At 44.0% G+C, this 17,456-nt stretch overlaps 1 protein-coding gene across 2 annotated transcripts in view; it reads left to right on the forward strand.

Annotated features, from left to right (window-relative positions):
* ATP6V1C2 (ATPase H+ transporting V1 subunit C2) overlaps positions 1-17,456 on the forward strand; it is a 102,340-nt gene that overhangs the window by 66,360 nt on the left and 18,524 nt on the right. For both annotated transcript variants that reach the window (XM_073568227.1, XM_073568228.1), the window contains exon 5: positions 13,090-13,184. In XM_073568227.1, the coding sequence (XP_073424328.1) occupies positions 13,090-13,184 (95 nt within the window). The remainder of the gene's footprint in view (positions 1-13,089; positions 13,185-17,456) is intronic.

A 17,456-nucleotide genomic window follows, 5' to 3' on the forward strand; every position in this document is an offset into this window, starting at 1 on the left:
TTATTAGTTTTTTATTTTAGTGTGTTCCGCCATTCCTAACAATATAGAGTCATTACAATCAAAGTGATCTATTTCAAGTGTTTATTTCTGTTAATGTTGATGATTATGGCTTACAGCCAATGAAAACTCAAAAGTCATTATCTCAGTAAATTAGAATACTATAACACCAGCTTGAAAAATTATTTTAAAATCCAAAATTTTGGCTTACTGAAATGTATGTTCAGTCCACTCCTTGTGAATCTCCCGCAAATTTTTAAATGGCCTTTTCTTAACAATCCTTTCAAGGCTGCGGTTATCCCGGTTGCTTGTGCACCTTTTTTTGCCACACATTTTCTTTCCACTCAACTTTCCATTGATATGCTTGGATACAGCACTCTGTGAACAGCCAGCTTCTTTAGCAATGACCTTTAGTGGCTCACCCCCCTTGTGGAGTGTGTCAATGACTGCCTTCTGGACATCTATCAAGTCAGCAGTAGTGATGAGTGAGTATGTTCATTACTCAAGTTTTCCGAGCATGCTCGGGTGATCTCTGAGTATTTTGGGCGCGCTCGGAGATTTAGTTTGTGTCGCCTCAGCTGCATGATTTGCGGCTGCTAGACAGCCTGAATATATGTGGGCATTGCCTGTTTGTTAGGAAATCCTCACACTTATTCAGGCTAGCAGCCACAAATCATGCAGCTGAGGCGACACAAACTAAATCTCCGAGTGTGCCCAAAATACTTGGAGATCACCCGAGCATGCTCGGAAAACTCGAGTAACGAGCATACTCGCTCATCACTAGTCAGCAGTCTTCCCCATGATTGTGGAGCTACTGAAATAGACTAAGGGACCTTTTTAAACGCTTAGGAAGCCTTTGTAGGTGTTTTTTGCTAAATATTCTAATTTACTGAGATAATGACTTTTGGGTTTTCATTGGCTGTAAGCCATAATAATCAACATTAACAGAAATAACCACTTGAAATAGATCACTCTGTGTGTAATGACTCTATATAATATATAACTTTCACTTTTTATATTGAAGAACTGAAATAAATTAACTTTTTGATGATATTCTAATATTGTGAGAAGCACCTGTATGTCATAAACACATTACACATTCAAATGCATTATAACAATACATGTGTCTTCATGGGGGAATGAAGGCAACACTTCCATCCTCTTGCACAATGATGGTATGACACCAGACCTAGAGGTGATGGCAGGTAGAAGGAGGTTTGCAGGGCAAGTGGATTATGATGCATGATGGGAGTTGTAGTTTAGTTTCCTGAGAGACAGATGGAATTTATTACCTGCAGGATACCTTACTTCTAGTGGAATGGAAATGTTGCCGAGTTCGTGCTCTTTTCAGGCCATATCAGTTTCCGCACTTCTAGTACCTGAGATGGAAAAGCAGTAGTTGGGGTCAGCTATCAGTGAGAAGAGACAACCCCATGTACAGCTCATATCCTGCGCCTTATCACGCCCGCAGCGAAGTGTCTGGGGCCCATTACAATTGATTCAGACAATCAAGAACTTCAGTTATATTAGTTACAGGTAATTTGTGACACAGTGTTCAGAAAATGTCATTATCAGGCGTCTCTGTGCCAAAAATCAAAGGGTCGCAGTAATCCTCTGATAACCTGGTCATCTCGCTTAGAAAAGCCATATTTGAATATTGTATTAGGAAAGTAGTAAAGTGGGATAACCCATTCAGGACCTCCGTCAGTTATTCCATATTTCATAGTCTCTATATAGGCTGACTGACCGTGCGTCTCCTGAGCCAAACTAACGGCTTCCTAGGAATATTTGAAACTGTAAATTTGGGTAAGGAGATCTAGGCATTACGGGACATGATAACCATATGGCTTTCTGAACCCAGGGATAGGCCTCATGCAGGCTCTCTTGTAGGAGTGCCATCTGCAATTCGTACCTATAATAATGAATGGGCTTATTCACATGCCCATGACTTTTTTGCAGAATGATCACAGATATATACAGTGGGGAAAAAAAGTATTTAGTCAGTCAGCAATAGTGCAAGTTCCACCACTTAAAAAGATGAGAGGCGTCTGTAATTTACATCATAGGTAGACCTCAACTATGGGAGACAAACTGAGAAAAAAAAATCCAGAAAATCACATTGTCTGGTTTTTTTCATTTTATTTGCATATTATGGTGGAAAATAAGTATTTGGTCAGAAACAAGCAATCAAGATTTCTGGCTCTCACAGACCTGTAACTTCTTCTTTAAGAGTCTCCTCTTTCCTCCACTCATTACCTGTATTAATGGCACCTGTTTAAACTTGTTATCAGTATAAAAAGACACCTGTGCACACCCTCAAACAGTCTGACTCCAAACTCCACTATGGTGAAGACCAAAGAGCTGTCAAAGGACACCAGAAACAAAATTGTAGCCCTGCACCAGGCTGGGAAGACTGAATCTGCAATAGCCAACCAGCTTGGAGTGAAGAAATCAACTGTGGGAGCAATAATTAGAAAATGGAAGACATACAAGACCACTGATAATCTCCCTCGATCTGGTGCTCCACGCAAAATCCCACCCCGTGGGGTCAGAATGATCACAAGAACGGTGAGCAAAAATCCCAGAACCACGCGGGGGGACCTAGTGAATGAACTGCAGAGAGCTGGGACCAATGTAACAAGGCCTACCATAAGTAACACACTACGCCACCATGGACTCAGATCCTGCAGTGCCAGACGTGTCCCACTGCTTAAGCCTGTACATGTCCGGGCCCGTCTGAAGTTTGCTAGAGAGCATTTGGATGATCCAGAGGAGTTTTGGGAGAATGTCCTATGGTCTGATGAAACCAAACTGGAACTGTTTGGTAGAAACACAACTTGTCGTGTTTGGAGGAAAAAGAATACTGAGTTGCATCCATCAAACACCATACCTACTGTAAAGCATGGTGGTGGAAACATCATGCTTTGGGGCTGTTTCTCTGCAAAGGGGCCAGGACGACTGATCCGGGTACATGAAAGAATGAATGGGGCCATGTATCATGAGATTTTGAGTGCAAACCTCCTTCCATCAGCAAGGGCATTGAAGATGAAACGTGGCTGGGTCTTTCAACATGACAATGATCCAAAGCACACCGCCAGGGCAACGAAGGAGTGGCTTCGTAAGAAGCATTTCAAGGTTCTGGAGTGGCCTAGCCAGTCTCCAGATCTCAACCCTATAGAAAACCTTTGGAGGGAGTTGAAAGTCCGTGTTGCCAAGCGAAAAGCCAAAAACATCACTGCTCTAGAGGAGATCTGCATGGAGGAATGGGCCAACATACCAACAACAGTGTGTGGCAACCTTGTGAAGACTTACAGAAAACGTTTGACCTCTGTCATTGCCAACAAAGGATATATCACAAAGTATTGAGATGAAATTTTGTTTCTGACCAAATACTTATTTTCCACCATAATATGCAAATAAAATGAAAAAAAACAGACAATGTGATTTTCTGGATTTTTTTTTCTCAGTTTGTCTCCCATAGTTGAGGTCTACCTATGATGTAAAGTACAGACGCCTCTCATCTTTTTAAGTGGTGGAACTTGCACTATTGCTGACTGACTAAATACTTTTTTTCCCCACTGTATCTGATCTTGATATCTTCATGAATGGTGTATCTTTGTAGTACGTGTGCCGACTGGGGGTGGTCCCTTTCGGCTGCGGAACAGATCGGGAGACAGACGCAGAGATCCGTTCAATCAGGTCCAAACTTTATTGGGTGTCCTCTTGACATCCACAGCAGACTAGAGTTGAGCGATACCGTCCGATACTTCAAAGTATCGTATCGGATGGTATCGGCCGATCTTTAAAAAAAGTATCGGTATCGCCGATTCCGATACCGGAAGTCCCATTCAAGTCTATGGGACTTCCGGTATCGGAATAAGAAAAACCCTTTCCTGCCCTTGTACAGCCTCTCTGGGGTCTGTACGGGCCTTTCGGGGGGCTGTGCCGGCCTGCCAGGGGGTCTGTGCAGGCTCCGGTGGTCTGTGCCGGCCTGCCGGGGGTCTGTGCCGGCCTGCCGGTGGTCTGTGCAGGCTCCGGTGGGCTGTGCCGGCCTGCCGGGGGCTGTGCCGGCCTGCCGGGGGGCTGTGCCGGCCTGCCGGGGGGCTGTGCAGGCTCCGGGGGGCTGTGCCGGCCTGCCGGTGGTCTGTGCAGGCTCCGGGGGGCTGTGCCGGCCTGCCGGGGGGCTGTGCCGGCCTGCCCGGTGGTCTGTGCAGGCTCCGGGGGGCTGTGCCGGCCTGCCGGGGGGCTGTGCCGGCCTGCCGGTGGTCTGTGCAGGCTTCGGGGGTCTGTGCAGGCATCGTCCGATGGGACTACAAGTCCCATCGGGCGATGCCTGCTACCATGACAGTGATTGACACATTAGCCAATGATGGGACAGTAGTAGTCCTATCATCCGGCTAATGTGTTGAATGTAAAAAAAAAAAAAAAAAATTACATGCTACATACATACAACATGCATACTACATACATGCTACATTCATACTACATACTACATACATGCTACATTCATACTACATAAATACTACATGCAACATACATACTACATATATACTACATACATACTACATATATACTACATGCATGCTACATACATACTACATGCTACATACATACTACATGCTACATACATACCACATATATACTACATACATACTACATACATACTACATGCATGCTACATGCTACATACATAACACATATATACTACATGCATGCTACATACATAGTACATGCTACATGCATGCTACATACATACTACATGCTACATACTACATATATACTACATGCATGCTACATACATACTACATGCTACATACTACATATATACTACATGCATGCTACATACATACTACATGCTACATACATACTACATATATACTACATGCATGCTACATACATACTACATGCTACATACATACTACGTATATACTACATGCATGCTACATACATACTACATGCTACATACATACCACATACATACATGCTACATGCTACATATATACTACATATATACTACATGCATGCTACATACATACTACATGCTACATACATACTACATATATACTACATACATACTACATACATACTACATGCTACATACATACTACATATATACTACATGCATGCTACATACATACTACATGCTACATACATACCACATACATACTACATACATGCTACATATATACTACATATATACTACATGCATGCTACATACATACTGCATGCTACATGCATGCTACATACATACTACATATATACTACATGCATGCTACATACATACTACATGCTACATACATACTACGTATATACTACATGCATGCTACATACATACTACATGCTACATACATACCACATACATACTACATATATACTACATGCATGCTACATACATACTACATGCTACATACATACTACATATATACTACATGCATGCTACATACATACTACATGCTACATACATACCACATACATACTACATACATGCTACATGCTACATATATACTACATATATACTACATGCATGCTACATACATACTACATGCTACATACATACTACATATATACTACATACATACTACATACATACTACATGCTACATACATACTACATATATACTACATGCATGCTACATACATACTACATGCTACATACATACCACATACATACTACATACATGCTACATGCTACATACATACTACATATATACTACATGCATGCTACATACATACTGCATGCTACATGCATGCTACATACATACTACATACATACTACATGCTACATACATACCACATATATACTACATACATACAATACATTCATACAATACATACATAGACATACAGTACATATAACATAGAGTAACATACTTACCAATACTTGTCACATTGTTCCCCGAAGCCATTGTCTTTTCCGGAATAAATATTAACATAACAAACCACAAAAATACTCACCCACGATCCGAAGCAGTCCACGAGTGTGTCCCACGACGATCTTGGGTAGAGAACTGCAGCATCAGATGATGCTGCCGTTCTCTACGGGCTGCAGGAATCCAATGACGGAAGGTAGGTATCCTTCCGCACTGTATTCCTCCGCCACTTAAAAAAAAAAAAAGTCCCTAGTCTCACTTTATGCCATTGCTGTGTGGGAACAGCAATGGCATAAAGTGAGACTAGGGACTTTTTTTTTTTTTAAGTGGCGGAGGAATACAGTGCGGAAGGATACCTACCTTCCGTCATTGGATTCCTGCAGCCCGTAGAGAACGGCAGCATCATCTGATGCTGCCGTTCTCTACCCAAGATCGTCGTGGGACACACTCGTGGACTGCTTCGGATCATGGGTGAGTATTTTTGTGGTTTGTTATGTTAATATTTATTCCGGAAAAGACAATGGCTTCGGGGAACAATGTGACAAGTATTGGTAAGTATGTTACTCTATGTTATATGTACTGTATGTCTATGTATGTATTGTATGAATGTATTGTATGTATGTAGTATATATGTGGTATGTATGTAGCATGTAGTATGTATGTAGTATGTATGTAGCATGCATGTAGCATGCAGTATGTATGTAGCATGCATGTAGTATATATGTAGTATGTATGTAGCATGCATGTAGTATATATGTAGTATGTATGTAGCATGTATGTAGTATGTATGTGGTATGTATGTAGCATGTAGTATGTATGTAGCATGCATGTAGTATATATGTAGTATGTATGTAGCATGTAGTATGTATGTAGCATGTATGTAGTATGTAGTATGTATGTAGTATGCATGTAGTATATATGTTATGCATGTAGTATGCATGTAGTATGTATGTAGTATGTATGTAGTATGTATGTAGTATGTATGTAGTATATATGTAGTATGTATGTAGTATGTATGTAGCATGTATGTGGTATGTATGTAGCATGTAGTATGTATGTAGCATGCATGTAGTATATATGTAGTATGTAGTATGTATGTAGTATGTATGTGGTATGTATGTAGCATGTAGTATGTATGTAGCATGCATGTAGTATGTATGTAGCATGCATGTAGTATGTATGTAGCATGCATGTATGTATGTAGCATGCATGTAGCATGCATGTAGTATGTATGTAGTATGTATGTAGTATGTATGTAGCATGCAGCATGTATGTAGCATGTATGTAGTATGTATGTAGTATATATGTAGTATGTATGTAGCATGTAGCATGTATGTAGCATGCATGTAGTATGTATGTAGTATTTTTTTTTTTTAACATTTAACACATTAGCCGGATGATGGGACTACTACTGTCCCATCATTGGCTAATGTGTCAATCACTGTCATGGTAGCAGGCATCGCCAGATGGGACTTGTAGTCCCATCGGACGATGCTTGCACAGACCCCCGGACATCAGCACAGATCACCGGCAGGCCGGCACAGCCCCCCGGCAGGCCGGTACAGACCCCCACAGGGTGCACAGACCACCGGCAGGCCGGCACAGCCCCCCGGCAGGCCGGTACAGACCCCCACAGGGTGCACAGACCACCGGCAGGCCGGCACAGCCCCCCGGCAGGCCGGTACAGACCCCCACAGGGTGCACAGACCACCGGCAGGCCGGCACAGCCCCCCGGCAGGCCGGTACAGACCCCAGGCAGTCCACACAGCCCCCCGGCAGGCCGGCACAGCCCCCCGGCAGGCCGGCAGAGACCCCCGGAAGGCCCGAAATGACGGCGCATCATGATGCGCACACACTGCGCATCATGATGACGTCAGGCTGTCAATCAACTGAACTTCCGATTCCGATGCCGAATTCCGATATTGAAAAAATATCGGAAGTCGGTATCGGAATTCCGATACAGCAAGTATCGGCCGATACCCGATACTTGCGGTATCGGAATGCTCAACACTACAGCAGACACAACAGCTTCTGCTCCCTGGCCTGGGTACCTGTCGCCTCCCTTCTGCTGTTGTTTTGGAAGACCCCTAGGTTATTTAACTGTGGCTGCCGTTAGGCCCAAGGCCACAGCGCTTCCCCTGACCGAGTCTGCCTGCAGCAACACCTACTCATTCTTCAGTGTCCAGCCGTCCTGTACCCCAGACCTCCGTTAGTCACTGCCGTCCCGTCCTGCAGCTCTCCTCCCAGGGCCACCCCCTTCTCCGCGTAACTGTCTCTTTATCTTCTGCCTTTCCTGAGCTTCTCCTTCCTCCGTCCTCTCCTGAGCTCTTCCCACTTCTCTCTTCCTCCTGGGTGTCTGCCTTACCCCTGGGACTCTCCTTCCTTATATCTCCTTCTTCTGCAAATCCCATTCCCAGTCCCGTAAATCCGCCCACCATGACTATGCAGTTTCCTTAGCCTAAGGCTTGCTATTGAGTCCATTTCTCACTACTCTATGTCCCCATCTTGTGGCCAAAACCCGGTACTACACCATCTTTCCCTAATTCTAGCTGTTGTCCCACACATATACATACAAGTCAGAATAAAGCATTGTATACATCATCTTCTTACATTTCCCTGTTTATCAGACAGGTCCATAGGTCTTGTGCTTCAAAAAGGTCTTCGGACCAAAACGTCGCCACAGGAGGCAGAATAAAATGTAAGCCTTTTTTTCACCATTGTCTGAGGCGCTGTCTTTTTTATCTATTATTGTTGAACTTGTTCCAGGATGGGCTCCCTGGTTTTGATGTGCACCTCTACAAATCTGTCTTAAAGACTTTGACGCTTATAGGGTGCGGTTTAACTTGTTGTTTTTTGGTATCAGGTCCATAGGTCAGTCCACCCCCTGCATACCCCCTTCCTTTGACCATTGTCATCCCCGACAATCCCGTATCCTTCGTTTTTTTTTTCCTACTTTCTTTTGCCCGTGTGGCCAGTTGCCTAAGCAGCGCCCAGAGCCCTCCAAATCGACACGGGGTGCTGGGCAGAGCCGGGAGTAATTAAACTCCGAGTAGCTGACGGCTACTCGCCGGCGCAATTTTCGTTCATTGGGGTAGGATCACCCAGACTCCTTAACAGGTGCTCTCCCCCACTGTTCTCACTTTCCAGAATTGCGTTTCACTCTAGGGCAGGATGACCGAGACTTTGGCCTACCAGGTCACCGCCTTCCCTTTACTTCCGTTCCGGTTATTTTCCACCTAGGACCTGACCTGTGGACCGCTGTCTGTTCCAAATCACAAACTCTTTTACCCCTTCTTTTATAATTTAGTGATGGCAAGCATTTTCCACTTCTTCACATTTTGGACCTCCTTCTTGAACATATTTTCTAGTATAACAATTTAACCAACGTTTCTGACAACATTCAAATTATTTCCATTACATGTGCTCATTACCTTTACTTTTAAATATTTATTTCACCATCCCTACTAATCAACTCTTTCCTTTTTTAACTATTCAGCATTCTGCTAATACCCCTCGACATAATAATAACCCCAAATATTTATATAGACATCATCAACTATTAAGAAAACATTTGTAATCACAAGAGCGCCCCTTCCTTTGTGTAAAGTACCCCCCACCACATCCCGGCTGCATCAGGAACGGGGCTTCTTACCCCAAGGGGACGCGGAACTGTCCCCTAAGCTGCGCAATGGTGCGCAGTAGTCCCGATAGTCCGTGAACATCAACGGTGCTCCGGGTCATCTCCTGATGGACGATTTTCTTCGCATGCAGAGCGGCACCCTACAGCCGTGGGGCCCCCGGGATGTCTGGCAGGCCCTGGGCCACGAGTGTCCTTAGTGCCCGAGACCCAGGAGACCACCTCCCCTTCACGGGGTTCCGTACTCTTCGGGGTACACAATCACGGCTACCGCATAGTAGCCTCGGGGACAGTACTCTTTACATGATCGCTGGTGAGCTGCAAAACAGGTAGATCTCAGCAGCGATCAGGTCAGCGACGACGCGGGTAACAAGCGCCGCGCGGCGCTTAGAAACCCGATGTTTACCTTGGTTACCAGCTCCCTGCACCAGCGCGCTGGTATCTAACGTACACTGTGGCTAACTAAGCAACGTGCGTCGCTTGTTACCCGCGTCGTCACTGTCCTGATCGCTGCTGAGATCTGCCTGTTTGGCAGCTCACCAGCGATCATATAGCGACTCACCAGCGATCCTGACAAGTTCATATCGTTGACAGAATCGCTGGTGAGTCGCTATGTGTAACGGGGCCCTAAGGCTTGCTATTGAGGCCATTTCTCACTACTCTATGTCCCCATCTTGTGGCCAAAACCCGGTACTTCACCATCTTTCCCTAATTCTAGCTGTTGTCCCACACATATACAAGTCAGAATAAAGCATTGTATACATCATCTTCTTACATTTCCCTCTTTATCAGACAGGTCCATAGGTGAGTCCACCCCTACATATGGGGCAATGAAAAAATTAGACAGCATTCAGATGCCATCACAGTCTCCATGCTGGTTTTTACAGGAGCACCATCATGGCAGGTATTGGGCCCTTCAGCCGACCCCTGGCTGCATGGCAACCCATCAGCACTCAGTGGGGGGGGGGAACTGATAGGCATCTGGGATTGCATGCCCCCCTAAATAGACGCTGTAAGATATTGATTACTACAAATAGACGGTGTCACGATTCCCATGTGTTCTGTGTATGCTGTAGCACACGCACGGCTTGGCAGCAGTCCTCTGCTGACTCCTTGCTTTTGGATTCAGGAACAACCGCACACAAACCAGACGACACCCGGTTCTGCTTAACCATTCCAACTTTACTTATCAGGCTCAGTTCAGCAGATGACATCGTGCAGTATTGGGCACAATCTTCATTGCTGTTACTATGGTTCCTGGCACAGTACTCGTTGACATTCTCCATTCTTTCAGCCTGCACTATTTCTCCGCTTAGTAGACCCTTCAGCCCTAGGGATTTTCTGATAAGCTCTGCAGTACTTACCGGATCTGTCATGTCCCTCTCACTCATTTCCACGTTATGGAAGTAATGTCAGTGCTCTCCATAGGCACTGACTCTAGCCAGAGGCTCCGCATGTTCCAGGAATGTATGCAGGGAATACCACAGGATCCCATACCACCCAAACAATAGGTACTTCTTGTGCCTCCACCCCACTGCCCTTGAACTTCACTTTTCTCTTTACTTACTTTTTTATATTTAAGGTGTTAACAACAGCAAAGGGAGGTCAGTTCCACTCATCGCTGTTAGAGGCAGATACTTGGGGTGTAACACATCCATTATCTGCCGGGAAGGATGCAGGCTCAGCTCCTCATCTGTTGGGAAGGATGCATGCTCAGCTCCTCATCTGCTGGGAAGGATGCAGGCTCAGCTCCTCATCTGCTGGGAAGGATGCAGGCTCAGCTCCTCATCTGCTGGGAAGAATGCAGGCTCAGCTCCTCATCTGCTGGGAAGGATGAGGGCTCAGCTCCTCATCTGCTGGGAAGGATGCAGGCTCAGTTCCTCATCTGCCAGGAAGGATGCAAGCTCAGCTCCTCATCTGCTGGGAAGGATTCAGGCTCAGCTCCTCATCTGCTGGGAAGGATGCAGGCTCAGCTCCTCATCTGCTGGTAAAGATGAGGGCTCAGCTCCTCATCTGCTGGGAAGGATGCAGGCTCAGCTTCTCATCTGCTGCGAAGGATGAGGGCTCAGCTCCTCATCTGCTGTGAAGGATGAGGGCTCAGCTCCTCATCTGCTGGGAAGGATGCAGGCTCAGTTCCTCATCTGCCGGGAAGGATGCAGGCTCAGCTCCTCATCTGCTGGGAAGGATGCAGGCTCAGCTCCTCATCTGCTGGGAAGGATGCAGGCTCAGTTCCTCATCTGCCGGGAAGGATGCAGGCTCAGCTCCTCATCTGCTGGGAAGGATGCAGGCTCAGCTCCTCATCTGCTGGGAAGGATGCAGGCTCAGCTCCTCATCTGCTGAGAAGGATGCAGGCTCAGCTCCTCATCTGCTGGGAAGGATGCAGGCTCAGCTCCTCATCTGCTGGGAAGGATGCAGGCTCAGCTCCTCATCTGCTGAGAAGGATGCGGGCTCAGCTCCTCTTCTGCTGTGAAGGATGAGGGCTCAGCTTCTCATCTGCTGGGAAGGATGCAGGCTCAGCTCCTCATCTGCCGGGAAGGATGCAGGCTTAGCTCCTCATCTGCTGGGAAGGATGCAGGCTTAGCTCCTCATCTGCTGGGAAGGATGCAGGCTCAGCTCCTCATCTGCTGGGAAGGATGCAGGCTCAGTTCCTCATCTGCTGGGAAGGATGCAGGCTCAGCTCCTCATCTGCCAGGAAGGATGAGGGCTCAGCTCCTCATCTGCCAGGAAGGATGTGGGCTCAGCTCCTCATCTGCCAGGAAAGATGAGGGCTCAGCTCCTCATCTGCCAGGAAGGATGTGGGCTCATCTGTTAGGAAGAAATATGATGTACACCAAAAAAAGAGCATGGACAGCACCTGCAAAAATTTATACGTTTACCTAATGCCTCTTGGCAAAATATATATATAACTGAACATGAGGTTCTTAGTTTAACATTCTGATCACTGTATGAAGCCCACTGCCACGTCACGATGAACCTCTCTATGGGACCACCACCACAGCAACAATGCAACGGCAGGGCGGACAGCCTGGTTCTTCACAGCGCCCATGCTCTAAGACAAAGAGCCACCTAGACCTATGTAATAGTCTAGTCATAAAAATAGCAATATTGCCATGGGGGTTAGCTTATATGGAGGGCTATAAGGCAGAATAAATAAAGTTAAATTCCCTTTTCTTCTCGAGAAGGTGTTTGCAATCAGTTGTATTTAAGATTTTTTAAGATCTGCAAAAGAAATTGACACTATTTTGCACCAAACAACAACGGAAAAAAATTAAAAATAAAGCGTATATATCCGATTACAACTCATCTATTTTGCTGATACTGTAAAATGCTGCAGATTTTAAATGTGAAGTCCGCATAACAAAAAGCTACATGTGAACCTAGGCATATATAGAAATTCTTTTAATCCAAAATCAAGAGATGCCGTACTTATAAATGCCGGATTATCCGATATTCTGGATCATAAAATTATCATAAAGGTATATTAAACTGACTGAACAGAGAACCTTCAGGGAATGAAAGCCATATATGAAGCTAACAGCAAATATTCCACTATAACATTTAACATTTGTTTTTCTGTTTTTTGCAGTTGACTTGGTCAGCTACCTAGCCCGTTTTGAGTGGGACATGGCGAAATATCCCGTGAAGCAGCCACTGAAAAATTTGACTGACTCTCTGTCCAAGGTGAATTGGGATCATATATTGTACTCAATTTTTTCTTTCCTTTATGTCAAATCCTAAGGCCATGTTCACACAGTCAGTATATGGTCGACATTCATCCACTCAATGCCGACTTTTATTCCCCATTGACTTGCATTGGGGTCGGGTTTCGGACGAAACTCTGACTTTTTTTGGCCTAGTCGGACCAGTTTCATCTGAAACAAATTTTGTTTCATGAAACCCGAACCGACCAAAGTTGCTCAACTCTACTCCTGGGTATTACCGTCTCGCTCGGCACCGCAGCGTCCTCCCTGTCTGGCTTAACTACTTTTAGGAGTTCCCCTGTCTGTTTGGACCCAGACATAAGGGCATCTGCCCGTGTAGTAAGCTGCCACATCTTGGAGCGACCTGCGTTACTATCCTGCTGTGACTTCTGCTGTAGCTTCTCCTGTAGCTCTTCTATAGCTTCTGGCCACTACAGGCCCTGAACGTCTGGGCACTTTTTTTGTTAACGTTATGTGGTCACTGTGCTATTCCGGGCTCTAAAGCCTGTCCAGACTGTTTGGGCTCCATGGCCCTACTGACTCCTATCAGGAAATATTCTTGGCTTACCCAGAGTGACCCCTCCTATCTCAACTATGTATATTAATGTACCCCTATCTAATGTCCTGAACAGGGTACTACACTCTCCCTAGAATACACATTTCAGACAATTAAATACATACAGATAAATAGAATATACATTCCGAATCGGGATGCGTTTGGGGCACAAGGCAATTTTCTTATGGCCCCTTACGAGTGCAATCAGTATCATGGTGCTATTTAAATCTACCAAAGGCAGACAGGAGCATTTGGCAGTCAAATTTATGCATATAGTGATGCTTGAGCTAGGTTTGCCCAAATAGCTGCCATATCCATAAACCCATCATGTTACTCAGGCAATGTCAAATAAAGTCATTGTTCATGGTAAAGAGGTAGATTAATTAATTGCACTCCTACCCACATTGGCAAGTAAAAAAAAGTCCCCAGGACCTAAACAGAGCCCCAAAGTGCATTTTGTGTGTGATATCTTGCTTCCCCGGAATTTGCCCAAACTTTTACTTGCCACTGTAGTCTGTTGTGCAATGTCTATTGAGTACACTGATGCCACATATGTGGTGGAAAACTACTGTTTGGGTGCATTGCAGTTCTTGGAAGGGAAGGAGCGCCATCTGACTTCTGGAAGACAAAACTGGCCTGAATAGATAGCAAACACCATGTTGGGTTTGCAGAGCCCCTGATGTGCCTAAGGAGTTGAAAGCCCCCACAAGTTACCTCATTTTGGAAGCTACACCACTCAAGAAACTTATCTGGAAGTGTAGTAAGCACCTTGAACTAACAGGTGCTTCATAGGATTTTATAATGTTGAGCCGTTAAAATGGAAAAATACATTTTTCTCCAAAAATATGTTGTTTTTGCCTCAATTTTTCATAAGGGTAACAGAAGAATATTAGCATGCAATTTCTCCTGAGTACACCCACACCCCATATGTGGTGGAGCACTACTGTTTACTCGCACAGCAGAGCTTGGATTCGTTGAAGCATCACATGGATGCAAAATGGCCATCGTCCACCGCATGACCTTCTCGCCTGCATCCATTTTTTAATATCCCTGAATATTTTTTATCGGTTCACGGAGTGCCACCTCTTCATCTCTTTCGTTGGCTTCTTCACGATGCTGTTCGTTTGAGGTGACGCACTTGGGTCTGTGAAGCCAACTAGCTGCTCGGTCTTTGTAGGCTTTTAAAGGTTTGCATGGTGTTGATCAGTGCTTGTGCTCTCACACTATTTTTTATTGAAGAGAAACACTCACCTGGTACAAAAATGTAATAAATGAACCATTTGTTGATTCTAAGAAAATTTTACTGCCTCTGCTACACATCAAACTAGGAGTAATGAAAAACATTGTAAAGCGCAACAAGAAAATGATGGTTTCAAGTATTTGAGTTCAAAATTTCCTCAATTAAGTCATGTAGAGTTGAAAAAGGGTATCTTTGTTGGCCCACAGATTAGGGAGCATTACAAGGACATTCAGATGACTAGTTCAGGCTGTTGAAAAGGCCTAGCGGAATGGTTTTAACCCCTTCACCACCTTGCGATTTTCCGTTTTTGCGTTTTCCTTTTTTGCTTCCTTTCTTCCCATGGCAATGCAGCCATATGAGCAATATTATGTTTTTGTGCAACAAGTTGTACTTTTGATTGACACCATTGATTTTACCATATAGTGTACTGGAAAAAATGAAGAAAACAAAATTGCGGTGAAATTACAACAAAAAGTTGAAATTCCTCGATCAATTGTTGTTTGGGTTTTTTTACTAAATGCTAAAACTGACTGAGCAATAAGATTCCCCAGGTCATTATGAGTACGCAGATACCAAACAACTATAGGTTATTTTTTTTATTTAGGTGGTGAAAAAAAATCAAACATTTGTAAGGAAGAAAAATTTGCTTGCTTTCCAACACCGTAGTGTCTTCATTTTTTGGGATCTGAGGCTAGGTGAAGGTTTATTTTTTGTGCTTTGAGCTGACGTTTTTAGTGATACGATGATTTTATCGCCTGTCATTTCATTTTATTGCAATGTTGCGGTGGTCAAAAAAACAAATTCTGTTTTTTCGATTTTTTTTTTTCTCATCACGAAATTTACCAACAATGAGATTAATTTAGTTTATATTTTGATAGATCTGACATTTCTGAACTCAGCGATACCAAAAAAGTGTGTGGATTTATTTAACTGTGTTTACTTTCAGTGGACAAAAGGGGGTGATTTGAACATTTGTGTTTTTATTTATTTTTTAATTGTTTTTCAGGGTTTTTTTTTACTGGCTTCAGTAGTCCCCCTATGGGGACATGAAACTGTGATCGTCCCGTTGCCGGTACTACACATAGCTATCAATAATGGAGAAAAAGATCCAGCTCCACGGTTCCCAATGACTAAAGACCCAAGGGTGCCCATTATTACTCCCCCCAAGGAGTTGTGACCACCATGTTTGTATCCAATTCTTTTTAATTCTTTTTTCAATAAACTTTTGAATTTCTATGGGAACCGTGAGCTAGGTCTTTTTCTCCATTATCGATTTGTCTTCCTGCTGCACTGCCGGTCTTTCGTGCTTCAGATGTCCATATGGGTGAGCTGACTTAATACCTTTTTCTTCCTGTGTTTCTACACATGGTAGTGCTTCAGCAGGGACTACTGCTGGACAATCTAGAGAGATGCTCCAGAGCTACACTACAAAAGGCAGGCCAAGAGAAAGCTCCCGACTTGAAATTGCAATAAGTGTAGTTACTTAGTCATTTATTATGGTCTTTGGCCCATGTACTTATAGTTTGTCATAAAAATTCATAAAAATTGTGGAAGGTTTTTGCAAATTTCACCTTGTAACCGTGAATTGTGTATTTCATTAATTTCATTGCCACACATCTCCAATTTTAAAAACTAAAGCTAATGATTTAGCAATATGGTAATATTCTGTTCTCTTAAGGTCATAGAAAGGTGGATAACCTCATTTGAATGCAATTGCAAAGAAATAATGAAAATTTGTAGAAAAGTGCTATCGTAGAATAGTTTATGGACTCCATATACAGAGCCCTTAAGTGCCAGAATAACAAAATAACACAATCAAATGACCTTATTTTGAAAATTAAACCCCTCTAGGAATTTATCTACAGGTGCAATGACAATTTGACTCCATGGGTTTTTTCCAGAAACAAGAAGCAGAGGATGTTGCTGAGTGATAATTGCAAATCTGTAATTGTAGTGCCCAGTACGTTGTAGTGCCCAGTATGTTGTAGTGCCCAGTACAATGTAGTCACCAGTACGTTGTAGTGCCCAGTACAATGTAGTCACCAGTACGTTGTAGTGACCTGTACGTTGTGGTGCCCAGCTCATGGTTCTGGAGACATTCACCTGCAAATTCAGTCGGTCTCTCATTGCTACAGAAATGGCAAAAATGTAGACACTAAATATGAATGCGGCACAATGGAGTTCAGAATGGAGGGGACATTTGGATTTGGGAGCGCAGAATTAGCTGGATTGCTTTTGGGGGACGAGGAGCTATAGCACTTTTCCAAAGCCTTTGTGCTACCAATAGCATGGAAGCCCCCTATATTTGCAAAAACACAAAAAACATTCAACCCAAAAACCTGACAAACAATACATCAACAATTTCTGACAACACATTACCTTTAAGTTTAGTGTAAATTTTAGGTGAAATAATCGAGATGGACCCATTGACCTGAATGTATTTTAATTTCTCACCT

This window comes from Dendrobates tinctorius, unplaced genomic scaffold (assembly GCF_039654945.1).
Source record: "Dendrobates tinctorius isolate UK_male_01 unplaced genomic scaffold, ASM3965494v1 ptg000021l, whole genome shotgun sequence".
In the NCBI taxonomy this organism is placed as follows: Eukaryota; Metazoa; Chordata; class Amphibia; order Anura; family Dendrobatidae; genus Dendrobates; species Dendrobates tinctorius.